We start from the raw sequence: 25,370 nt of genomic DNA, 5'->3' as shown, positions 1-25,370 counted from the left end.
GGAACTGCTGCCAGGCTCGGGGCACCCAGCAGGGCCTGGCTGACACAGATACTTTGCAAATGTTGGCTGGCAGGCAAGCCACCTGGAATTCCATGTGGCCCCTCTGCCCGGAAACCCCTCTCCCCAGGCACGATTCCAGGAGACTCCCCCAGATGGGGGCAGGCGAGTGCTGGAGCAGCCTGGGGACGGTCTGGCCTGATTGGGAGGCAGGCCCGAGAGCTAATTTCCAGAGGATCATACCTGGAAGCAGGACCCAGGTGTCCAGAGGTGTCCAAGCCTCCAGGTTTCTAAGCCTCTGCCAAGAACTAGAACTTCGGGCCACAGCGGTGGCCCCTCTGTACACAGGTTACCGATGTCCCCATCTGTCTGCGTAGCTGCACAGGGGACCAGGTAGGCATCACCATGGCAATGGCCTTGGCAATGCCAAGGGGCTAATTGTGCAGCTCTCACATCTCTGATGGGCTGAGCTCCAGGCCCCCAGAGGCAGTAAATGCTGCCTATCAGGCCAATGCTTGGGTTGAGGAGCAGAAATGAGGCCCCAGGCCCAGGAAGGGTCCTGCCGGGGCCAACGCTGCCATCAGCCCTGACTTGAGGCCACCCTTCTCCGTAGCCCTCATCCTCTTGCCCAGTGAAGGGGTAGCTGCTCCAGTCTAAACCCCAGGAGCAAGGGCTTGCCTGTGCCTCTCACCAGAGCCTTGGAGTGGAGCCCAAGTGGGAACAGCTTGACTCTCGACCACCTATCAGTTAAGGGACAGAGAGGTAAAACATGGCTTGTCCCTGCAGGGAAACACCCCAGCAGTCACACGAAACAAAGCAGCTCAACATGCACAGACATGACCAGGTCTTCAAAACACATTGTGGGGTTTGGAAAAGCAAGCTACAGCAAGGCAGGAGTGGTGTCCTGGCACGTCAAACACACACACACACACACACACACACACACGCACACGCACACGCACACACACTGACACCAATATTTTCTATGTGTACGTAACATGAGTGCAAAATTTTTTTTTTTTTGAAGATTTTATTTATTAGACAGAGAGAGAGCACAAGCAGGGGGAGCAGTAGGCAGAGAGAGAGAGAGAAGCAGACTCTCTGCTGAGCAGGGAGCCTGATGTGGGGGCTCGATCCCAGGACCCTGGGATCATGACCTGAGCTGAAGGCAGACACTTAAGCAACTGAGCCACCCAGAGGCCCCATGAGTGTGAAATTTTAAAAATATAAAATGTCTGGAAGGTTTTATGTCTCACAGCGGTGACGGGGAGGAAGGCAGGAGAGGGGAGTAGAATGGGAGTTAGGGAACTTTAGTTTCATCCATTTTTTAAGGCAATTGGGTTCCTATTTTACCTGTACTATCAAAATAATTTAAAATTAAAATCAGGGGTATCTGGGCAGTTCAGTCGGTTGAGAGTCGGCTCAGGTCATGATCTCAGGGTGGTGGGATCAAGCCCTGCATAGGGCTCTGTACTCGGGGAGAATCTCTCTCTCCCTCTGCCCCCCTCCCTCTCTTCTCTCTCTCTAAAATAAATAAATCTTTAAAAAAATAAATAAAACAATTAAAATTAAAGACTTTATTTCATGTCGCTTTTTCATAGAAAGCAAGACCACTCATTGACCACCCCACACACTCCCAAGGCCCCTGTTCTCTCTGATATTCCCATGGCGCTCAGCCTTCCGCAGCTGAGTGACTCACTGTGACGCTCACTGGGCGGGATTTCCTTCCTTGGCTGGTCTGCCGCTCTAGCCCAGGAGGACTCCTGCCCACTGCCTGTTTCCATGTAGCTCCGGAGCTAAGAATGGGTTCATATATATTTTTTTAAGATTTTATTTATTTATTTGACAGACAGAGATCACAAGTAGGCAGAGAGGCGGGCAGAGAGAGAGAGAGGAGGAAGCAGGCTCCCGCGGAGCAGAAAGCCCGATGTGGAGCTCGATCCCAGGACCCTGGGATCATGACCTGAGCTGAAGGCAGAGGCTTTAACCCACTGAGCCACCCAGGCGCCCCAAGGGGTTCATATTTTTTGACGGTTGATCATCAAAAGGGGGATAATATTTTGTGACAAATGGACATTATATGAAATTCAAATTTCAGTGTCCAGGAAATCTTAGGAAAACACTGCCACGCCCATCTGTTTGTTGTGTCAAGAGCTCCTTCCTGCCATAAAGCAGAGCTGAGTGGTTGTATGGCCTGAAAACCTAAAATGTTTACTATTTGGCCCTTTGCGGACAAAGACCGCCGACCGACACCCCCCCACACACCCACCCCCCGTCTGGTCTGTGAGTGCCACAGGGGTGGGGGACTTCGTTTTTTTCCTTATGTATCTTTTTTTCTTTTTTTTTAAGATTTTATTTATTTATTTGACAGAGAGAGAGACAGTGAGAGAGGGAATACAAGCAGGGGGAGTGGGCAGAGGGAGAAGCAGGCTTCCCGCCAAGCAGGGAGCCCAAAGTAGGGCTCGATCAAAGGACCCTGGGATCATGACCTTAACGACTGAGCCACCCAGGAGCCCCTCTTCCTATGTATCTTTATACTACAAGTGTCTGACACATAGTAGGTGCTCAGTAAATCCAGTTGAATGAGTGAAGGTGTATGTGTTGGAGCCTGTTGCCTGGACCCCCTTGCCACCATCTGTGGGGGCCTGAAGGTGGACTCAGGCAGCATCATTGGCTCTGAATCCTTAAAGAGAGGCCAGAGGATGACAAGGCCTGGATTTGGCTCCAAAAAGGTGGGCCCCCAGGTCTGTGGAACCATGGCTATGGCCTTGCTCAGCCCCAGCACCCACCACACCCATCCTCCTCCGCAGTGATGGCCACACCCAGAGCAGCCCCCTGTCCACAGCGGAGGTGGCTACACTGCATGGGCTGTGCTTTGGTGCCCTCTGGTGATCACTGGGAGTGGCTCCCTCCAAGGTCTGCACCACCTTGATTAACCTCACTGCCCATCTTCTGGAGGAAACACTAACCTGGCCTCCTGAGCCTGTCTGACCTCCTCATCCAGAGATTCAAGGGCCCACCAGCCCAGGATCTCTTTCCTTTCCAGTTCCCCCATCTGGAGTAGCCTGATGTCACAGGACCCTCTCCCTCTAAGCCGCTGTCGACACTGCCGGCAGCTCTCCTCTGGTTAGACTCTGCAGGCCCAGGACTCTGGGAGGCTCCCAGGCTGTCAGACAATGGCCACCTCTGTCATAACCAGGGTACGCTCCTCCCGGACAGAGGGTGGGAGGGTGACCTCGGTCCCCATGGCCTAGCGACCTACCTAGAGGGGTGGGCTGGGAGAGGATAAATAAAGCTTCCTTGTATTTTCTACACATCTGGAGATCCCCTTCTGGGTAAGGATTCCTTAGCACAAGATAAAGAACTGCTCTGGGTTCCACTTTGGGGATAGCATGAAATGCCACCTAGCAGTGATCACCATGAGTTTATTATGATATACATATTACAACTATTCCAACTGCCTCTGCCAAGAGACCGTGGGTTCCAGGACAAGGGTGAGTTTGAGCTGCCTCTGTAACTCCAGCCTCCATCCAGGGAGTACCTGAGTGGATGATGGTGGATGGGGAAGAGTGGATGGATGGATGGATGGATGGGTGGATGGATGGATGGATGGATGGATGGATGGATTAGATGGTTGGATTGGTGGATAGGTGGACGGATGGGTGGGTGGATGGGTGCATAGGTGGATGGATGAGTGGGTGAATGAAAGATAGACAGATGGATATCCTATAGCAGAACTAAGCTTTGGAGAATCCTGGGTCCTAGCCAGGGTCACAATCACTCCCACCAGTCATACCCATCCCATCTCATCATTCCCATTTCCAAATATATTCTGGTTCCCCCATTTCCCTCTGCCCCTCTCACTACTCCCACCTCTTCGGTACCCCAGGTTCCTTCATGCCAAACCCATGCCAGCAGCAGGGTCTCTAAGGCAACTGGGACTCAACCCTACAGAACACTGTTCCCCTGGAGCTTCCCAGAGATGGCAGCCCTTCTACCTCCCCATCAAGGGGCCCCTTCTCCCAGGCACCCCAACTGTCACGGTCTAGCCATCCCTCTTCCTTTCTTGAGAGCATGTATTACTAACACCGATGCTTCTGCCCCTACCCGTTTTTGTGTCTCCTGCAGAAGAGCACGGCACAGGGGCCAGGAGCTTGACCTTTCCCCCACACACACACACCTAAGCAGGCGGTCGGACATCTGGGCTGAGACATGTTCCTGCCCCTTATGAGCTGACACTTCAAGTGTGCAGGTTCCACCTGGATGCTGCAGAAGGGCAGGACTGGTGCAGTGCAAGCCAGCAAGAGGGGTCAGATGGGGGCGGGGTGCAGCCCTCCCAGCTGTGTGCTCCAGGGAACCCCTTCCCTCAGAGGGTTTCCTCATTGGGAAAAGACTTGGCCACCTCGGGAGGTGCTGTGAGGTTTGAGGTGAAGTGAAAGGCAGAAGCGTTTACAATCAGAAACCACAAGACACGTGCACAATATCATGAGCCCCGTTTATTGTAGCATGTAGATCCCACCCACAGCCTGTGTCTCCCGGAGGCCCCCGGACACCGCCCAGCCTGCACCTGGGAGCCACGATGGGTGCTGGCCCACACCCCGCCCACCTGCAGCAGCTCCCATTCCTGAACCGCGGACTCGCCAGGGCCCCCATGGGGCACTGTCCCCAAGGGACCTATGGTGGTGGGGGGGGTGTGCCAAAGATGGCCCCCACACCTTTTGTTTGACTAGCAGGGTTTAAGAGGTTTTTCTCATTAGCTGCAAACAACTTAAAACTAGGGATAGTTCACATAAAAAATCTAGCTTCTTGGCTTCCCCAGACTTTTCCCATTAGACCTACCTACATTCTCTCTGTACAGCCATTAGCTCAAACTGAAGGACAGCCACCAATTTCAGGTGGGAATCTGTGGTTTGCCACAGTCCCCACCATACCTTGATGTCACTCAAGGCCAGTTGCCCTTAGCGACTCAGACTCAATCATGCAAGTATTTCTCAGCACAAAGCAATGTCTCTCTACTCTATGTCCCACCTCCAGGAATAGTGGGAAAAATTAAAGTCCCAAAGGCCTCACAACTCAAAGGCCTACTTTATTTTTATAACCCACCTGGCCCTGAGGGCATCTAAGTTAAGAGACTGGGCACTAGGCCAAACCTCTCCTTTGATTCACAAATACTCACTCCACACATACCCCTTTGTGCAGATCTGAGAACAGCAGCCAGGCTTCCCCAATCTGAGCCACTCTGCTCCTTTAGAAGCTTGTAAATTCCCTGAAACCCAAAGAACTAGTAAGCAGGGTGGACACACCAGGCACAGGGCTGTACTGGGTGGGGTTGCCCTAGGAAAGCCAGACCCAGGTAATGCTGTGCGGGTGCGCCCTCTAGTGGTCAGGAGGCAACTCTACAGGCCACTAGGAAGATTTTGAACTGAATTCCAAGAGAGGCTAGGAGTCCTACCATCGGTGGCCCTCAAACAGGGCTCTCCCCATCCCCATGGGTGACAAGCTCAGGCTTCCAGCTACCTCCTGCCCAAAACCTTCCTGATCTCCATCCCACCCTTCGGCCATTCTCCTGGGCACGCTGGCACCCATCTTAGCCCCCAGGAGGGCCAGACCCTTCCCAGGCTGTGGCCTCTTCGGGGCAGGCTCCAGCCTCCCCAATTCTTCACCCTCCAGGCTTCGATCTGGGCTTGGCCCACAGCAGCCATGCAGCATTTGCAGGGGAAAAACTTGCAGAGGTGGAGGAGGCCAGCTCCCAGCCTCCAGGGTCAGGCAGGCAGGACACTTGGGTGAGTAGAACAGGCCAGGTGGGTCCCTCAGAGAACAGGAAGCGCACGTCCCAGGAGACGAAGCCATAGAAGAGCCGCTGTGGCCAGATGGCCATTCTTCACAAGATGCTGGGGATCTGGACTTTTACGTGAAATATGCCAAGTTTTAAAGGTTGGCTCAATGTATATACTACCCAGGCCAAGAAAATATGTTGGCAGGGTGGGTCCGGGCTGGGGCCCCAGGCAGATGGCACGGCTGAGGCCCTGCGGCCCATGGAACCTCTGAGATGGTGGGCCTAAGCCAGTGGTTTTCAAGGTTTGTTTATTTGAGTAGTTTGTAGCCATCATCATGTTTGATCCTGAGAGGGAAACAAGGGAGAAAAAATTCTTGGACCCATTCTAAAGTCTGACACATTGAGGCCGAAGGGGGCTTCTGGCAGGGTCAAGGTCCCGCTAGTAGAGAAGACAGCTCTGAAGCTGAGTGAGGCTGTGTCCCAGGCAATAGCCCACCAAGCCTGCCTAATAGCCAAGCACAAAGCAGTGTGTCCCAGCCTGGGCAGGGACAGGGCAGACCCCTCCCACCCCACCCAGCCAGCACCCTCTTAGCTGTGCCATTCCTAGTTCCCTGGAGAGCCCGCCACCCCACGGCAGCCGAGAAGGTGCTCCCTGTGCACATTCACACAGATATACCCACCCTCCGTGCACACAGCTCCAGGACAGGCAGCGCAAGCAGAGGCACACAGCTGTCCCCACGGGTGCACAGCGTACCCACACTCAAGACCCTTGGAGCCCTTGTTTGGGTCCAAGCAGAAACACCTGCAGCCTTGCCCATCATGGGTACGGCGGCAGGGGAAGTGGGGGTCCCTGGGTAGGCCAGACAGGTAGCCATGGCCAGTGTGGTAGCCTCACCAGTTGGCCTTCACTGCCTTGATGTCACTCACAAGGTTCTGGGCCAGGCAGATACCAAAGATCTGTAGGGACAAAGGGGCAAAGTGAGGAAGGTCTGCTGGCAGGGCAGGGGTGTAGGGGGCATGCTGGGCTGAGGCAGTACCTGGAGGAGAGCGATGCCCATAAAGACCCCAGCCACAACGATCAGGTTGTCCTGCAGCCACTTCTCAAACTGGCCCACACAGCCTTTGGTGTGTATGGAGCCCTGCTGCTCCAGCTCCTGGGGACAAACAGGCAAGGGGCTTGGCCCACCCACTCCCACAGGCCTCCTCTCAGTCTAGCTTGCTAGGCTCATCCCTGCCCCAGGGCCCGACATCTTAGCACCTACTGCCTAGATGGAGCTCTACCACAGGGCCTTTGCATGACAGGCTCCTGCCGGTCATCAGGGTCTCAAAACAGATGTCCCCTCCTCCAAGAGGCCTTCCCTGACCACCCAGCCCCAATCCCATCACCTCCCTTACTTTATATTCTTCCAAGCTCTTGGTTAAAAATGTCACATTACTGTTCATGTGTGTTTATTCGTGAGCTTACTGTCTTTCTCCCTCTACTGGAGTGGGAGCTCCTTGAGAGCAGGGGCTCTGTCTGCCTATCTCCTAAGCAGGAATTCCCAGCATCCAGGGCTGCCAGGTGTGAGCACCAGTGCGTGCTTGACAAAGAACTGAAATGAGCAAACACTGATGTGTCTGTGCCCACCAGTCCACTGTCCCCATGACTGGCAGTACCAAGCCCAAGGTGCCTGGATGGTTCCTAGGACTCAGAAGCCCCGCCTCCAACCACAGAATCCCTGAGGCCTTTCAGAGGAGCCTATGAGAGGCTGAACTTCCCTTCCCAGTGCCCCCAATTCTGTCCCCAACCCTCTCACCAGTTTAAGCCGGACATCATAGCCACACTGGGTGTTGAGGACATCTTCCTGAGAAAAAAACAGGCCAATGAGCGACTTGGTGAGGGGGTACCCCACAGGGGCCCAAGGCACCCAGCGCTGCAACGGTTCCTGCTTCTCAGGGGAAGGAGATGGAACCACGGACTCTGTCCATGCCCAGCACTGCTACATGAGGCTCACTGAGGCCCACGCACCTCTTCCCTGGTGCCAAAACAATGTCAGCCTGAGCTGCCTCCTGTTTAGAACTCCTGTCTGCTCATGTATTATAAGAATGGGAAGAGTCCTGGCCCCCAGCGTTCCAGGTGAACTATGATGGGAGAGATGTCCCTGGGAGAAGTTTCTGCTCTGAAGAAAGCCATAAAGGGGTCAGAATCCCCACGCCCTGCCACTCCAGAATGGTGGCCCAGTGGTGTAGCAGCTGGCTCGCCACCATCGAAAAGACAGGTTTGGCTGCAGGGTGCAGCCCCTCCCCCAGCAGGGCTCACTGCTGCTCACGGACACAAAGTCTACTTTATGTCCACTAGGAGGACTCCCCCCAGCACCCGAGGCCCCCGGAGTGGGCTGAGCCCAGCGAGCCCTGTGGGGGATTTTTCCCCACATGGGGCCGGTGTACTGCGATGTCCCCGCCCGTCCCTACCAGGCCCCACTCACCGCAGGGTCCCTGACACAGCAGGAGAAGGGCACCCCGCAGCGCTCTCGGCTCGGGTTCAAATCAGTGCAGTTGAAATAGATATTGAGGTTCCAGTCATTAGGCCCTCGGGCTCCACAGCAAGACCACTAAGGGGCGAGAGGAGAGCCGCAGGTGAGCCAGGCCCACCCCAGGAGCTCCATCTGGCTGGGAGCCTGGGCTGCTGGAGACAGCATAGGGCCGGGCTGTGAGGAGGTCAGGAGGCCACTAGGCAGGGGGCTTTGGTGGAGAGGGGAGGTCTCGAACTCGAACACATTCAGAGGCCAAAGAACATAAACGAGAGAAGAGGGCCAATGGGTATAAAGATACAGAATGGCAGAGATGATGGCAAACAGAGAGCCCCTGTACCAGCAAAGTGGACAGCAGGATTGTAACCCCAGCCAACATGAGCAGTCCAGAGTTTCTTAGGAGGGGAAATCTGTATTTTTCTATCAAATTTCTTCCTTTAAGTGTGTTGTAAACCCTGGCCTAGGAGCTGCCAGGTTGGAGCCTCCGGCTTCTGTTACCCAACACCGTGTTCCCGCAGAACTAGGCACATTGAGGACCTACAAGGATCACAGAAGCTGGCTTCACCTCAGACAAGGGGTCTGGCCCTTTCCCCTAGGGCGTGGACAGGGGAATGGCCCCAGAACACAGGAAGCTAGCTCTCTCCCACATCTGCCCAGCAGCCGCCTCCCGCAGGTGTAGCCCACTGGCGCAGGACTCACATATTCCTGAGCAAAGTCAATGAGGTTCTGGAGGTCAATGTCGTCCCGATAGGCCTTGACATTGTTGTTAATGAAGAAATTGAGCTGGTCTCGAATCCAGTCCTTGAATACAAAGGCCAGGATCCCTGTTGCCAGTTCCAGGAAGAAGATGAGGCCAAGGAACACTGAGAACTGGGGTGGGGGGCACAGACAGTTGGCGTCAGAGATGCAGGGCCTGGGGGGGGGGGCACGCGGCGGAGCTCCCCCCCCACCACCACCCCAAGACAGCCGAGAGAGTCCCCACCTTCTCTCCTATTAGTATTGTTTTATGATGGCGAATGACATCGCGGTTCTGACCTACCCATCCATTCTGATTCCCCAGGTAATCACCCTGTTTTCTTTGAGAAACCACCCTCCACATATACCTTTAGCTAGCTCCTCAGGCCCAGCCAGAGCCATCTCCACCTCCTTTCCCATTCCTGATAGAGGACTGGGCATGCGCCGAAAGCTCACCAATCAGAGCACTACCTCTCCTGCGGCCACGCCACAGGGATTGATCCAGAAACAGCCAATTTGAACCAAAGAGATGCAATTAAAGGCCCTGCCCACTGGTTGGGAAGAGAGAGCCTCAGCCTCCAGTAGGAGCCCCCACCCATTCGTGGGCATCCTTCCGTCCCATGGGGAATGGAGCCTACTGGAAGCACACACTAGAGAAACAGAGAGACCAGGCCAAGTGACACTGTGATGGCCCCTGGATCCAAATGTGTGGGCACCCAGCATAGCCCTGGCCTTTCCTTGGTGAGCCCATAAATACCCTTTTATGCTTGGGCCACAGGGTTTCAGGCATAACAGAAAGGATCCTATAAATACAGATAATACAATCCTGATGAGTTTTGTTATAATAACACAACAGTAATAAACTGGCCATTATTAAGTACGAACTATATGAAGAAGTCAGTGGGAGGAGGCTGGGATCCCCAGCGGATCTAGGTGGGGGGTGCACTCACAAACTTGAGCAGGAAAGTGTTCTCCCGGAGGGCCCCGATGCAGCCGGCAAAGCCCAGCACCGACATGATGCCTCCAACCACTACAAACAGCCACACAGGGTCGAGGCCTCCCAGATCGGTCAGCGCAGAGATGTTGGAGAGAACACCCTGTGCCAGGGGAGCAGAGGCAAGTAGTCAGGCCGATGGTCCCCCCGCCTCAACCTAGGGCAGCCCCATACCCGGCTCCACCCAGCCTTACCTTCTCACCCCAGGCCCAGAGGCCGATGGCCAGGAACAGGGCTCCCAGCACCTACAGAAGCAGCAGCGAAGAGCTAAGCATTGGAGTGTCAGCATCCTTCCCCATCCCCAGGAGAGTCCCTCACTGTCTAGTAGTCAGGGTCTTGGGAAAGGGGAGGGGTAAGGGGACTGGACTATAAATGGGGTCCCGGGTCCTTTCTACCTCCCCAAGAACACATTTCAGTTCTCACCCTAGCGCTTTCTGGAACTCAGCACTGCGGCAGAGGGTGGCCGGGACACTCCTGCCAAGCAGCAGCAACAGTGATGTCCTGAGCCTCTCCTCCCACCAAGCCTGTTCTAGCTTCCGGGCTGCTAGCCTCCTTCCTGCCTCCTCCCAATCTGGCCATCCTGCTGCCGGGAACTCTGTGACAGCCGCCCTGCTCTGCTCTGTTTTCAACGCTCACAAGCAAAGACCCCTGAATGACAAGGAATCCTGATGTGAGCAGGATCCAGCTTAGGGACGCCCATCTGGGCCAGAGGCTATGACCTTGAAAACATTTGGCCACAGTTCTGCCTTGACCTTCTAAGCACCACCCACCATCCTGCCTCAGTTCCTTACTGTGCAGAGTCCTGGATGTCCAGGCCATATGCTTGAGCCTGAGCAGATCCCCAGATATCCAGTCTCACATGGAGAGTGGCCCTTCTGTCCCAGCACAAGGCTATGACCCTGCCTCTTCACACCTTCCCCACCCACCCACTTTCCCAGGCTCCTTCCCCTTCCCCCACCAATTCCAGTCCATTCCACCATGACCACCCACTTTTAATGCTTTCCCCTCTCTCTGAAGACTCTTCTCGCTGCAGTACTCTTCTCAAAAAATGTCTTTCCTTCCCTCCCCCCACACTAGATCTGGGATGTGAAACCAAACATCACTGCTCCTGCCTCATCCCACTGCATGGCCTTGTGCTAGGGCACACCTGCCTGAGGCAAACACCTCCATGTCCCAGGCTCGGTTCCATGTGTGGGAAGTACATCAGCAAACAGGACAAATGAGCTCTCTGCCCTCAAGGAGTTTACACTCCAGTGGGGAAAATCCACAGTGAGCAAACAACGAATTACAGATACCAATGGATCCTTTAAAGAAAAGCAAACAGTGATGCGGTGAGGAGTGACTGGGGGCCGTGGAGGTGTGCTTTTGTTAGGAGAAATGGGGACATTTTAGCTGAGCTCTGAATGATGAGGAAATGTATCAAGGAGAAGAAAATTTCAGGTGGAGGGACTGCTGGAAGCGCAGGGGTAAGATCCAGTGTGGCGGTGCAAGGGACAGACTGAAGGGCAGCAGGGCCAAACCCCAGAGGGGACTAGAGATCGCTGGAGGAGTCTGGACTGTATTAATGGCTGAAAGGTTCTTAGCAGCGTTAACACCAGGGTCGAGGTTCCATTAGAACAAACAAAAATCTCTGGCACCTCCCTCCAGCCACCTGGACCCAAACCTGAAACCTTCTCATGGCCTCCCTAAGGGGCCTGGTCCTGTCAATTCAGCCTCATAACTTCCCCTGGAGACTTCCTCACTTCCCACTCCCCACCCCCCAGCTTCCCCCCAGCCCTCCTCCCTGGTCTCCCAACTTCCAGGCCCTCTGTATGTCCCCCCTACCCCCAAAGAAGGCAGACAGATCTGCCTCCAATACAAAAGCCAAAACAGACCCATCAACCAGCAATGAAGCCCTCACTGCTTTACACGGTGCTCAACGTGAAACTCCAACACTGTCCCAGACCTGGGGCCTTTCCTGCTCTGGCTCCCCAACCGCACTCCCCTGCAAAAGTGGGTGTGCCTGGAACAATCCTGGGCTTCTCTCACCTGTCCCCCTTGGCATCCGGGGACTCACTCTTCTCCATGCTCTGCCTCACCCCACCCACTGCCCCCGGTATGTACCTTGGCTCTACACTTAACTAGCCTTGTGACTCTCCGTTAAATGACTTAACCTGTCTGTGCCTATTCCCTCATCCATAAAATGTAGATAATAAATAACAAAGTAGCCGTGTGAATACAAGTTAGAATTCATTTAATCTGCCTAACAACCCCAAGTGGCAGGCTTTAGTATCACCCCTCCCAGGTAAGGAGGCCAGAGTCTTGCTGAACAAAACTGAATGGGCCTGGCATTTTGACTGAAGGCAGCAGGAACAGAGACTGTAGAGGCAGCAAGGAGCCATAGAGATGGGATGCGGGCGGGAGAAGGGAAAGATGACTTGGCAGGGCCCTGGGGCAGGAGCCACCCTGGGAGGGCTCCACTAGCAGCTCCCTTTTCTGGCAGGGGCAGTACCGCCCCAAAGGCTCTGTTTTGTCAGCTGCGGAATGTTGAATTCTGTTTCTCCAGGGTTCCTCCGGACGTCCCAACAGGGGAGATCTCCTGTCCCCAGCAGAGTAAACTAGAGCTACTGGCCCTCCCAGCCCGCAAGCTCTCAGTATGGAGCGGGCTGACCTACCCGCCACCCTCCCACCCGCCTCGCAGGAGCTTAAGGCTAGACGAGGGGATCCGGCCCTTCCCTTCACTGAGACACTCCTCCCTGTGGACTAAACCAGGTGCGGAGCTTAGCGCACAACCACACTCCACACTCCAGGGTAGCAAAGGAGCTGGGCAGGAGACAGGTCCGTGGGACCTTCAAGGAAACACCTCCCCTTTCTCCACCAGGGCTAGAGAAGATACAGGGAGACTCCACCTCCATACCCTACCCCCGCGGTGCCAGGGGCCCCGCCTCCAGCAATCCGGGCCTCCCCGGGGTTCTCCTGAGAGTGGGCGTGGAGGTGGGAGTGGGAAGAAGGTGGGGGGTGACGGTTCCAAGCCCTTAAGGCAGGGAGTGGTCCCTCCACCATCACCACCAAGTAGGGGACTGAACCTCCTTCTCCCCCCACCCCCAACACGGGGCCCGGAACCCACCCCGCTCTCACCCAGAAGACAATGTTGAAGCCAAACAGGAAGTATTTCCCGCAGCAGCCGACCTCGGGTTCCTGGAAGTGCTGGTGCTTGCTCGGCATGGTGAGCAGCCGCCCGCCGGCCCGGGAACCGGAGCCGGGGCCGGGATCGGCCCTCCACGGGCCGCCCTGGGCTAGAGCCGCCCGGGGCCTAGCCCGGCGGCTGCGGCTTCATGGCCGCGGCCACACAGAGCGCCGATCCGGCCCCGCCCGCCCCGCAGGGACCGCCCCTGGCGACCCGCCCGCCCTGCTCTCCCCGCCGGTGCAGTCTCGTCCGAGCCCCGCAGCCACTAGGCCTGACTCCGCCCCTGCCCTGCCCCTCCGAGCCCCGCCCCCATGGGCAGGCTCCGCCCCCGACTCGGAGCCCCGCCTCCAAGCTGGCAGCTGCGTAGAGCTCCCCAGCGTCCTGCGGACCTGCAGCGTGATGATGGCCCCGCAAGTCGCAGGCACGAATCACCCCCAGTCACTCCTACCCTACAAGGCTCAGTACCAGAACCACCCCAGTCCCCAGCCTTGCTGTCGGAGTCCAGTCCAAGAGAGGAGTAACTGCTGCTCTAATGAGCAGATGGGGACGGTGATACGGTGTTTTAAAAACACGTGCCGTCCGCTTTATTACAGTGCAGTCGAATCAGATGCGCTTTTCACTCAATGGAAATTCATCTCGACCTCTCCTGGCTCAGACTCAGGCCAGAGGACAGTTGGGTCTTGTGAAGGCCACGCCTGCTGCTCCCTGACACTCTGGCATTGCCAGGGGCATATATATACCCGGCTCCTGGTCTCTAACCCCTCAAACATGGAAACCTGTCCCTAACTCTTTCCATCTTCCCCCTCTCCCCGTACTAGCTTGAGCCTGATTGGGCCCCGGGGGTCTCACATGAGCCCCCTTAAGGCCGGACAGGTGATTACGGTTTGCAGGGGCCCAAATATTACTCCATTTTAGAACTCTGGAAAATAATTCTAATTTTGTTCAAAAGTGTTTATTTAGAACAGGAACAGAAAAAGGGCTTAAACTTCATCACCTTTCAGCTAATCCACCTCAAGCAGAACCATGAGGGGACCTAACCACCATTGTCCTCCTTTCCTGGGCCAGGATCTCGTCTGTCTACCCACCTCGGCTTCAGCCTGGCCCTGAGGCAGACGAGGCCCAGACACCCCGGACACAGCTGAGGACAGGGCAAGAGGACACACTTGTCTCTCTGTGAGATAGTGGGGTTCTGCCTCCAAGCCTCCAACCCTTGTGACCTCCCATATAGCCCTGCTCCAGGGACCCACCCACATCTGGTCAAGGGAAGGTGCAACATACAGTACAAATCTCATGAGAAGGCAAACGCATAAAGGCTTGAAGTAGAGTGATTACAAAGAGGAGAGCCCAGCCCCCAGCCCCTGTTCTTGAGCCCCAGCTCTCAGTGTCTGGGGCCTTGGGCCCTCTCCCCCCAAAAACAGAAGAGTCACCCTCAGGCCACCCAGCCCTTTTCCCAGGAGTACCGAAAGTAAGTGCTGGACTGTAGGATTCTCTTGTCATCTTTCCACCTTCAGTTGAGCTCTGCTTCCCCCAGTGACTCACCCCAACCCACCCTCTGATGAAACAAAAACACTGAGGGCTTTCTTCCACCTTTCCTGCATCCTCAGGCTGGCTCCCTGACCACAGAGCTGTCCCCTAGGCCTGAGCCCCAACTCAGGCCTAGGGACATGCTCCTATTCACTCCAGGACATGGGAGTTCAAAGAATGTTCATATTCACTCCAGGACATGGGAAAACCCAGTTGTCTACCCCCAAGTCCTGCCCAGCATCAGCACTGTAGCCCAGCACCACTTACACACACACACACACACACACACACACACACACACACACACACACAGAGAGAGAGAGAGAGAGAGAGAGCGCAGGGAGGCTCAGGGGCAGTTGAATGGAGAGGGGTGCCAAGGTCTCATCACACCACAAACTTATTCTTAGTTAGGGAGTTGCTCTTGGTGGCTGTGTCTGCGTGGGCCTGATACCCAATGACGATCTTCGTGGAGAGGCCTAGGCGCTCTTTGTAGACCTGCCTGGATGATGAGTAGAAGAGGAAATGAGACAGAGTCACCAGCAGGTCTTGGAGATAACCTGGGACCCCGGGTCCTCTGCCCAGAGCTCCCACCCTGGTTCCAGTCACCATCACTCTCTCTGCATCTTACCTACGTGGAAACCCCAGTAGGACTCTAATGCAAAAGAAGAGTCCGGTTAGAAATAGCTTGAAATATGGATTCCAAACCCCTATAACAGGTGGGTAAGGAAGGAGATGACACAGAAAGTTCCAGAGGTCTCCCTCACAGGCCAAGCCACCACCCATCACACACACTCACCTTCTCCCCTGGAACAGACCCTGCGCCAGAGCTACCCCTCACCCAATGTGCAGCACGCCCGCCTGGTTCTCTGCCTCCCTCGTCCACACGGCGATCTTGTCCCCCTTGGTTCGGATGTTAATGACAGCCCCACACACCTCCCGGCTGTGCTCCTCGAAGCTCTCCCCAATCAGGCACAGCAGCTGGGGCCCAAAAGGGAGGATGGTGAGACCTCTACCTGAGTCACAGGGAGTGCTCCCACTATCCTGGAGACCACTGACACCACATTAGCCCAACCTCTTCTAGTGGGGGACCCTCCCCAGCCCTCCCTCCTCTCTCCAATGGCCACTCACAGTCTCCAGCCACAAGCGGTCCAGCTCGCTGTGGCGCTGCTGCTTGGCAAGACTGACCAGCCAGCGGCCACCCCTCTTATTCCTGCTGTCTTCCCACATGGGCTCAATGCCATCCTAAGAGGTGGGATAAATCAATCAATAGCTTCCCTTTGTTCAAAGGGAAAGGTGGGCCCAACCACCTTCCCAGACCCTGCTCCGGCCCCTAAATCAGCCTCCATAGGCCAGGGTCCCTCTTGCCTCCAACCCCTGTGAACAAGCAGGTTCTACCACCAGCCACTCAGCCCCCCAGACCCTCCCATGGGCTCCCCAGGCCACTGATCCTCGACACTTGTCACCTTTTACAACCTTGTAGATATACATGTATGTGTGTCTCCTTTACTGAACTGAGTTCCTTGAAGCCAGGGTTCAAATGCCGGGGGCGGGGGTATTAAGGAAGCCTCAGGGGCCACCATAATATGTACATAAGTCATCTGGGGAGGTCTTTAAACACGGAGGGGAGGGTCCCACCGCACACACCTGCTGGGTCAAGACCTCCAGAGATAAACACTGATGAGGGCATGGATATTGATGCGGAGTGTTCCCGGACAATTCTGAGGCATGGCCCTAGTTAAGGAGCCGGGCCAGAAACCTGGGCTTCTTCCAAATTCCCCCTTATCCCCCATCCCCTTTCGGACTCTTTAAGGTCCTACAAGGCACAGCTCCAGCCTGACACACTGTCCAAGCTTCTGTTTAGCATTTCCTTGGACTGGAAGTCACATCTCAGCTGAGGAAGGCTGTCTGTGGCCACCCCCATCCCCAAACCCTCCATGAGAGAGGAAGGCAGCAGAAGCTGAGAAGGATCAGCCCTCTTGGGGCCTGAAGGGTCCCCAAGTGGGTTAGGGGGAGGCAGAGCTTACCTTGAATAGGGCGTAGTCACAGCCGGAAGAGAGCTTACTGGCCAGCTGGATGTGACTGTACATTCTGGAGAGAACCCCCCCCCCCCCCAGGCTGAAAGTCCAGACTTTTTATGGCCTGGTTCCAACTTGCCTTGTCCCCCACCCCCAACTTCTCACCAGACTCCACTACTTTCCACCCACTCTTCAGGCCTCCAAGACTTTGCTCATACCCTCCCACCCCCTGCCTGGAATCCCATCTCTACTTACCCAAACCCTCAAATGCCACCTTCTCCCTGGAACCTTCCCTAATCATCCAACCCCCTGGGGAGGCTTTTAGAGCCCCCAGGGCTGGGTGGGAGAGGGGGTCCAGGCACCCCTCCCCAGCTGAGCCCCAGACTCTCACCCGCCCCTAGGCTTTGTGTCACACCTTTCAGATTCCTTCCCTTGATCACTCACGGTCAGACCAGATGGTCAGAAGCAACCAGGCAGCCTAATCCTTCCTTTGTAGCTGAGACGAGCTCAGAGAGGGAAAAGAACCTCCCCAGAGCCACAAAGCCTTGGAGCTGCTGAGTCTGGGGCAACTCCTGGCTTCTCCCACCTTGTAGCCTCTCTCCCGAAGCCCCGAGAAGGTTTGGGGGGGCCATGTCCCAGGCCCCAGGGTTCCCACCCCCAAGCAGAACCCACCAAGCCCCAGCCCTCAGCAAATGCTGAGAGGTCCCAGGGAGAGCTGGGAGGAAAGAGCTCCATGGAGGGTTGGGGCCTGGGAAGGATCGCCAGCTCACAGTCCCCTGGCTCCGGCCTCCCCAGCCAGGAGCAGACACTCACGCCCAGAAGTCCTCCACAGTGTCAAACTTGGTGACCAGATGCAGGTTGTCCTGCCAGGCACGGCTGCGGTCATTCTTGAAGAACCACAGCGCCCACCTGGGGGAGGGGAGGCCAGGAGGAAGCAGAGAGCCGGCCCTCTTGGGCCCATCACCAGCAGCACCTGTGCTGGTGGGGAAGTCATGCTCCTTCAGGGACAAATGATGAGATGGGATTTGGGCACAGGACACCCACCCCCCCCAACCCTGCCACAGTGACTGGGGTTAGTTATCCTGAAAGGCTGGGCAGGATGGGGGAATTTAACACAGACTCTCAGTTGGGTTAAGGCCAAAAGGGCCAATAGGGCCCAAGCCTTATGCCTGCTCTGACCTTTCTTGGATGAGGAACCCGGGCTGAGAGAGGAAGGTCTAGTTCAAGGCCACAAAACCTGCCTTACCTGTTCAGCAGCGGGTGTAACTCCAACTTGACCCCCTGGGGGGCCCCATCCTGGGCCTTCCTCCTCTGGGACAGCAGGGCCCCGGGGGGATTCAGAGCCCCCTCTGCCATCAAGACCGGCCCTGCTGCCCCCTCTTTCTCTTCCTTTTTCTCCTCCTTCTCCCCCAACTTTCGGATTCCACCCTCAGCCTCTCTGGCCTGACCGAAGAAAGGAATCAGGGTGAGCAGCAAGCCCCGTCCCCCCCAGCCCTGTCCCTTGCTGCACGAGGGGCAGGGAGCTGGACCTACAGGGCTGATGGCGGCCATAAAGCAACCTGAGCTTCATCCCAGTTGGCCCCCAGCTGCCAGCTTTTAACCCACCAGCGCTGCCCCACCCCCTCCCCCAGAGCACGGGATGGGGAGGAGCCGGAGTAGTGTGGCTGGCGCTCAGAGGGGAAAGGGCTTGCACTATGCGTCTCATCAGCAAGCATTTAGTGAGCACCTTTGCATGCAGGCAGGTGGGAGGGGGACAGGTGTGACCAGACAAACCCAGCCACCACACACATGGCCATGGGCTGGCTGGGTCAGAAGGTAAGGGTCAATATTAGGGATCTGCCCTTTGTGCAATCACATCCCCTGGAGGATGGGCCTAGAATGGGCGCAGTAGGGAGGGGGTGGGGCGGAAGAAGGAAAAGCTCTGGTTCTGGCTACCCTTCCCCTTCCTTCTCAACAACACTCTTTTCTGCAGGAGCTGAGGGCTCCCCAAATTTCTCACCCTCCTCTTGGCTACTTCTAGGGTCTGAGATCTATAAAAAGACTAGTCTCCTCCCCCTACACCCAGGGAAGCCCTTGACCACCTGGAGGCTGACAGTCAATCTGTCTCCAACCCACATGCCCTAAGCTCCAGGTACCGGCCAGGCATGGGGCTGGGTGCGGGGAGGCACTGAGGGGTCAAAACTGACCCCTATCTATCTGCTCTGCTCTATCAGGGGGAGCCAGAGAGCAGGGACTCTCACAAACACCCGTGTAGTCACAGATTCAGACCTCGGAAGGAAGGGAGGGAAGGAAGGAAGGGAAGATGGAGAAAGATAAGTCCATGACCTGAACTGGGGGCTTTCAAGTGGCAGTTCTCCAGTACACGGATCAGAACCACCTGCAGGCCTTGTTAAACAGGCTGCTGGGTCCTGCCCTCAGAATCTGATAAAAATGGCATTTCTAACAAGCTCCCTGAGGATGCTGGTCAAGAAGCCCATTTTGAGAACCACTAGCTTGGAGGCAGATCATGGACGAGGTGATGTTTGCTCTGATACCTAAGGAATGAATAAGAGTTAACTAGGTGGGTGGAAAAGGGCATCTCAGGGACTGGGAGCAGCATGTGCAAAGGCCCAGGGGCAAAGGGAACATGGGGCACTGGAGGAAAAAAAGAAACACCGGTTGTGGCTGATGCCCAAAGGAGGAAAGGCTGGTAGGTCTTGATCTTAGGAAAATGGAGAGCCACTGAGGACTTCAAGTGGATACAGATGGGCTGGGGAGGTAATCAGATGGGCTTTCCAGCAAGTTCTTTGGGCTTCTCTGCAGGAAACAGACTCTGGTAGCGAGAGGAGGAGATCTATTTGGTTGCTAATATAGTTGTCCAGGTGGCAGATCTGGTGACAGGGAAGGTGAGGAGAACATGACGGATGTCAGAAGTGTTTGGAAGGAAGACTGTTTAGCCTCTGGTGATGGATTGGCTCTGGAGAGGTGGGCCACAGTGTCCCAACTACCTGTTGCCACATCACAAGCCACCCCAAACTTAATGGCTTAAAACAGCAACAGTCCTCTGTTTTGCTCACCAATCTACAGTTCAGGTTGTGCTCACTAGGGACAGCTCAGCTCTGCTCCAAAGTGCTGTCAGTCAGAGTGGCTTACGGGCTGGGGCTAGAATCATCCGGTCCCTCCCTGGGACAGTTGATGCCAGCAGTCAGCTGGACCCTCAGCTGGGAGTGTTGGCTGGGACAGCTCTATGTACCTCTCCATGTGGCTGCTTGGCCTCCTCGCGGCCTGGTGGCTAGGTTCCCAGAAGCAGCAACCAAGAGACGGGAAACAAGAACTGCCAGCTTCTTAAGGCCTGGGCCCAAAACCTGGCACGGCGTTGTGTCCGCTGTATTCTATTAGTGTCCCAGGGCCCACATTCAAAGACGGGGACATAATCCCACCTCCTGAATGGAAAAGTGTCCAAGAATTTTGGACCGAGGAAGTGCTGGAGGAGGGCCAGGGTTGGGGAGAGATCATGAATCTATATTCGATGGAGGAAAAAGAAAAAAGGACCTTCCCTGAGTGCCAGGCTTGGTCTTAGCTGCCTTAGAGTCCTGGCCCAGAGCCTGGCATGGAACGCCCCTGCCAGCCGCAGTGCCCCTTCCCACCTTCTTCCACATCTTCCTGCATGGGACAGCGTGTAGATTCTGGAGTTAGATCACTAAGGAAAGACCCTAGGAATAAACTTCTGACCTATGGGGTCCTGGTCCCTACTCAAAGCCCTCCCGAGTCTATCTATGGAGGACTTCTGCACAGTGGGCTCCTGCACCCCAATCCTACCATACTATTCCGAAAATATCTTGAATCTGCCCATTCCTCTTATTCCCCACTGCCCCCACTCTAGGGAAGCCTGCCATCTCTGGCCTGGGCCACAGCCCAAGTCTCTCCTAACGCTCTCCTTACTTCTACTTCCTCCTCCTTACAAAACATTCTCCACTTGCCTCAGAGAGCTCGTTTAAAACATTAATCTGACCACTTAAGTCCTCTGTTTAAAACCCTCCAGGACACCCAGATTGTGACCCAAAGTCCAGGTTGTGGGCCTGCAGGTTTCTGCATGATCCAGCCTCACAGTGCTCCAAGCACACCGAGCCTCCAACAGGCCAGACTGGCTGTGGCCTCAGGGCCTTTGCACTTGCCATTTGCTCTCCAACTCTTTGCGGGACTGACTTCTTGTCCTTCTGGGCTGGGCTCCAATGTTGCCTTCTCAAAGAGGGCCTCCCAGTGTAGCCCCTCCTAACACACCATGTATTTTCCTTATTTATTTTACTCATCTGCCTTCCTCTACTAGAACAGAAGAACCATTCACAGCTGTGCTCTCTAGTACCTGTAGCTCTTAGCAAGGACTCGGAGGGCTAAGCGAGGAGGGAGATCACTGATTTGGACATGAGCAGCACCATCTAAAACCTCTCATCCGGCCACTCGCTCATGGGCTGTCGATTGCTTCCTACTAGAATTTCGGGGTTAGAAGAGCAAGGACTTCATGGTCTTGTTTTCTGCTGTATCTCTGGTACCAGAACAGGGTCTGGCTCCTGGTGGGCACTCAGGGAGAAACTGACTGGAAAGAATAGATGCCAACGGCGGGTTATATGACTTCCCCTCTTTGGGTGTTGGCTCCCTCATCTGTAAGCAGGAGAGGGGACTGAAAATGCCTGTTTTCCAGGATTGATTTCAGGGATTAATGATACAATGGAGGCCAGGCCTGCGATGTGGTAGGCGTGCGATGAGCATCATTCACTCCTCTCTCGGTTTTCAGCTCCCACCCCGCCTGCCGGCCTTCCTCCCCAACCTGAGGCCTCCGGACAGCCCGAATGTTGATAAATGTTTAATCACGCGGTCAGGCACCACACACAGAGTTACAAAGACCCAGCTGGATTTTCAAAAAACCCAGGCAGGGCTGGGATCACCAGGATCTCCGTGATCCTCTTAAGAGAATGCCGGCCGCTCCAGCCGCCCCAGCTGCTCCAGCCGCCCCAGCTGCTCCAGCCCCTCCAGCTTGCTCCGCTGGCTGGGGATTTTCTCCCAACCCCTCCCCACATTCTCCCACCTTTCCCTCCCCCAAGCTCCCGCAACCATTCTCAGTATGTTCTTAGGAAGAGGAAAGGGAAGAGAGGAATGGAGAGACCCATTTTCCTGGGGGAGAGAAAATGGAACCGAGGAGAGGTCCCAGAGAATTCACAGGATCGGGGCCTGGTCAGAAGGAGGCCCAGAGGGGCCTGGGCTCTGCCATCCTGTACCCTAAAGGGGAGAGCGGGAGGAGGTGGGCCGCAGTGTGACACAGGGTGAAGAATCCCTTGTGCTGCAAAGTGGCGGCCCAGTGGCCACGCCGCCTTCTTTCTGGAGACAGTACATAGAGAGAGGACAGTACATAGAGAGTCAAAGAAATATGTAGCAGATGTTAACACCTGGTGAATCTAGCTGGAGAATATTTTGATATCCGTTACATTAATATTGCAACTCTTCTGGAGATTTTATTTGCTGTAGTGTGCTCCTCGCAAATTTTCTCTAGGTTTGAAATTTTTCAAAATAAAAAAGCTGGGTGCAAAAAGAAATAGCGGCAGCGATGCTAGTAGCCTTCTCAGTACCCATGCTCCCCCTCTCATACTTTGATTCTGGGACGTCATAGGCCCAAGTTAGATTGCCACACATTTCCAGCCTCCCTAAAGCAAGGCATAGCCTGGAGGCATGCAGAAGTTGTTAGTTTCTGAAAACTCCTTGGGAAAGAGACCGACAACTGGCAGCTGCCCTTTTACCCTACTTCCTCTCCTCCTGCCTTCTGCATAGATATGATGGCTGGAGCTGCCGCAGCTGTTTTGGACCATGAGATGACCTTGAAGGTAGAATTCGTGTACTAAGAATGGTGGCACAGGCCCTGCATCCGCATCGGGCTCTTCCTCCTCCCTCTCTCTCTGCCTGCCTCTCTGCCTACTTGTGATTCTGTCAAATAAATAAATAAAATCTTAAAAAAAAAAAAAGAATGGTGGCACAGGAAGGTAGGAGTCTAGATTCCTGAGGAATGTGCAGTTGTCAAACCAGCTGTGGCCTGCCTACCACTGGGCTTCTTTAAGTGAAGGAATAAAAACCTGCTTTGCCTAAGCTTCTGTATTAGCAGCCAGATGAACTGCCTGCCTGATTCACAATGTAACCCTGTCTTCTGCTCCGTTTGCACCCTGGACTTTTTCACCTGTTGAATCTTCTGCCAAGAATGTTCACCATCACTTGTGAGGTCCTTCTCATCTTTCAAAACCCAGCCTGAATATCACTTTCTCCTGGAGGCTTTCTGGAGGTGCCCCTTCCCTCCTGGGCTCCCATAACCCCTGTGCTACTGTTAATGTCCCTGACGGCCCCCTTGCTGTGAATCTGAGGGCTCATCACTCCTCGTTGCTTTTGGCCCCTCTGTAGCATTTAACCAGCTGTCCTCTCATCCCCTTGGTTTCCCGGCTACCAATCTTTCCAGCTTCTCCTCTTCCCTGTGCTGTTCCTTCTCAGTCTCTTAGCCAGGTCCTCTGCCCCTGGCCACATGTGAAGTTTGCAGTGCCTCAGGATTCTCTTCTGGACCCTCTCCTTGTCACTCTCCATGTTCTCCTGGGCAACCGCATCCCCCATGGCTCTAGCCACCACCTGCATGCTAATGACTCCAAATCCGGTAGGATACTGGGCTGCCTTAGACCAGCTCATGAGAGCAATTATTACAGTTTCAGGAGTTTGTGAGCTAGGTGTTAAGGTCATTATCAAAAATTAAATTATATAAGCTTACGGTTATATAGATTATGTTTAAAACAGATGATAAATGCTCAAAACATAGCTTCCTAGTTATTTTATTATTATCAATGCTTTTAAGATTGTTCTTATTAAATTTATCTGTATGGTGAAAATACTGTAAAAGGCCATACTGTGGCCCATCTCTTCCCAGTTCTCGCTCTGTGACATCACACTGACAGTGAAATCAATCACAAAGAGAGAATTCACACCATGGATGTGGGCAACTTCTACAAATCAAGGTATCTCTCTGCTTAAGAAAGCCACACGTTAAAGAATTCCAAGTACACAGTGGCCCAAATAGATACCTGCAGCCAGCTCCAAGTGATGCCCTGAGCTCCAGCTCGATGTCCATCTGCTGGATACCTCCTTCAGTTTGTCTATCAGGCACTGCACAATCAGCTCTATTAGGCCTCAAACAAGCTCTCCATCACCACCACCCCCACCCAATCCTGGAAGCTGCCTCATCTCCTCTATGTTGTTTCTTCTTTCTTTCTTTCTTTCAGATTTTATTTATTTATTTGACAGAGGAGAACACAAGCATGGGGAACAGCAGGCAGAGGGAGAGGGAGAAGCAGGCTTCCTGCCAAGCAGGGAGCCCGATGCAGGGCTGAGATCCCAGGACCCTGGGATCATGACCTGAGCTGAAGGCAAACACTTAACCGACTGAGCCACCCAGGTCTTGAGCCACCTCAATGCCTAATTCATTTTGCAACAGCATCTCTCACCTGCTGTCCTAGCCAGAAACCTGGGAATCTTCCCTCAACTCATCCCTCTGCCTCTTCCCCAACACATAATAGGTTACCTCCTAAACAACACCCAACTGTCCCTCCAAACCTGTTCCAGTCTCACTGAGGCTTTTCTGGTTCAGGCTCCACCATCAGTCCTGATGGATTCTGCCCCAGCTTTCTCATGATCTTGCTGTGTCCCAGACCCTCCAACCGTTCACCTCCATGTGGTTCCACAAAATGCAAATCTCATTTCAGTCTCCCTGGTGCTTAAAATCCTTAGTGACCTCCCAGTTCCTATGACAGAAATACAACACCCTTCGTGTGGTCTTTCTCTCTTCCCCCCTCCCTCCTCTTTGTTTCTTCATCATCTATTTTGGCATTCTGGGGTTCTTAGTCGAGAGTCACAAAAATCGTTTCTGGCTAATTTAAGCAGATAAGGATTTTATTATCCAATACTGGGCAGCTCAGAAACTCTCCAGGAAGGCCAGAGAGTCCCCCTTGAAGACAGAGCATCCTGGATTAATGCTCCAAATCACACTGCCAAGCAGACTCTAGAAGGTTCTCTCGATGCTACAGCTGGTCATGGACAACGTGGTTGCGCTGTTGGTGCTGGATGCACCCAGAAGCAGTGTCACTGCTGTCCATGGTCCCTAGTAGGACCTGCCACCACCACCACCACCAGTCCTCGCCAGAGCTAAGAGCCCTCCTTCCCTGCTAATTCAGGTTCAAGGCTGGGGCTAAGGTGTCTGGGGCTGAGGTCACATGTCTGGGCTTCAAGGAAGGCTAGGAAAGCACTGTCGGCTCCCAGAGCGGGAGGTGGGCCCTGCCTCAGAATGTGCGGGATCCCCCAAACATAAGAAGGGGAAAGTTCCAATGCTGAGAGGCCAAAAATAATGACAGATATCACCCATGCTAGCCTTTAGCCTGCTCCCCCCCCTCTGCCTGCCTCTCTGCCTACTTGTGATCTCTGTCAAATAAATAAATAAAATCTTTAAAAATAAATAAAAATAAAAATAAAAATAAAATACTTTTCAAAGTAAAATAACCAAACAGCATAAGAAGGAAGGTGAAAAAATGTAAAAACCTTCCCTCCTTGAGTGCTCTCAGCCCCATTTGCCAGGGGCAACTGCTATAACCCTATTTTGGAA

At 54.5% G+C, this 25,370-nt stretch overlaps 2 protein-coding genes across 2 annotated transcripts; both read right to left on the bottom strand.

Moving 5' to 3' along the window:
* Positions 1-4,473: 4,473 nt before the first annotated feature.
* On the bottom strand, positions 4,474-13,383 carry TSPAN17 (tetraspanin 17). Its single transcript, XM_047730819.1, has 9 exons — positions 13,130-13,383; positions 10,207-10,257; positions 9,969-10,115; positions 8,983-9,153; positions 8,239-8,364; positions 7,570-7,617; positions 6,811-6,927; positions 6,669-6,730; positions 4,474-6,118 (listed from the first exon to the last, which is right to left on the bottom strand). Exons 1-9 carry the CDS (start codon positions 13,214-13,216, stop codon positions 6,082-6,084), a joined length of 846 nt encoding a protein of 281 aa, XP_047586775.1. The 5' UTR covers positions 13,217-13,383; the 3' UTR covers positions 4,474-6,081.
* Positions 13,384-15,086: 1,703 nt separating this feature from the next.
* Positions 15,087-19,225, bottom strand: EIF4E1B (eukaryotic translation initiation factor 4E family member 1B). Its single transcript, XM_047731302.1, has 7 exons — positions 19,204-19,225; positions 17,964-18,153; positions 17,531-17,626; positions 16,727-16,790; positions 15,831-15,944; positions 15,541-15,680; positions 15,087-15,201 (listed from the first exon to the last, which is right to left on the bottom strand). Exons 1-7 carry the CDS (start codon positions 19,223-19,225, stop codon positions 15,087-15,089), a joined length of 741 nt encoding a protein of 246 aa, XP_047587258.1.
* Positions 19,226-25,370: the final 6,145 nt, after the last annotated feature.

Source organism: Lutra lutra, chromosome 5, assembly GCF_902655055.1.
Source record: "Lutra lutra chromosome 5, mLutLut1.2, whole genome shotgun sequence".
Taxonomy (NCBI): Eukaryota; Metazoa; Chordata; class Mammalia; order Carnivora; family Mustelidae; genus Lutra; species Lutra lutra.
This window is presented reverse-complemented; position numbering and strand designations above follow the sequence as displayed.

Coding starts and splice junctions, on each gene's coding strand:
- TSPAN17 (XM_047730819.1), bottom strand. CDS start 13,216: ATGCCGAGCAAGCACCAGCACTTCCAGGAACCCGAGGTCGGCTGCTGC. Junction 10,116..10,206: donor TCTGGGCCTGGGGTGAGAAG/GTAAGGCTGGGT, acceptor CCCCTGGCACAG/GGTGTTCTCTCCAACATCTC. Junction 6,928..7,569: donor ATGATGTCCGGCTTAAACTG/GTGAGAGGGTTG, acceptor GTTTGTCCCCAG/GAGCTGGAGCAGCAGGGCTC.
- EIF4E1B (XM_047731302.1), bottom strand. CDS start 19,225: ATGATCTGCCTCCAAGCTAGTG. Junction 18,154..19,203: donor GATCTGCCTCCAAGCTAGTG/GTTCTCAAAATG, acceptor GTCAGGCCAGAG/AGGCTGAGGGTGGAATCCGA. Junction 15,202..15,540: donor GCGGGCGTGCTGCACATTGG/GTGAGGGGTAGC, acceptor CTCATCATCCAG/GCAGGTCTACAAAGAGCGCC.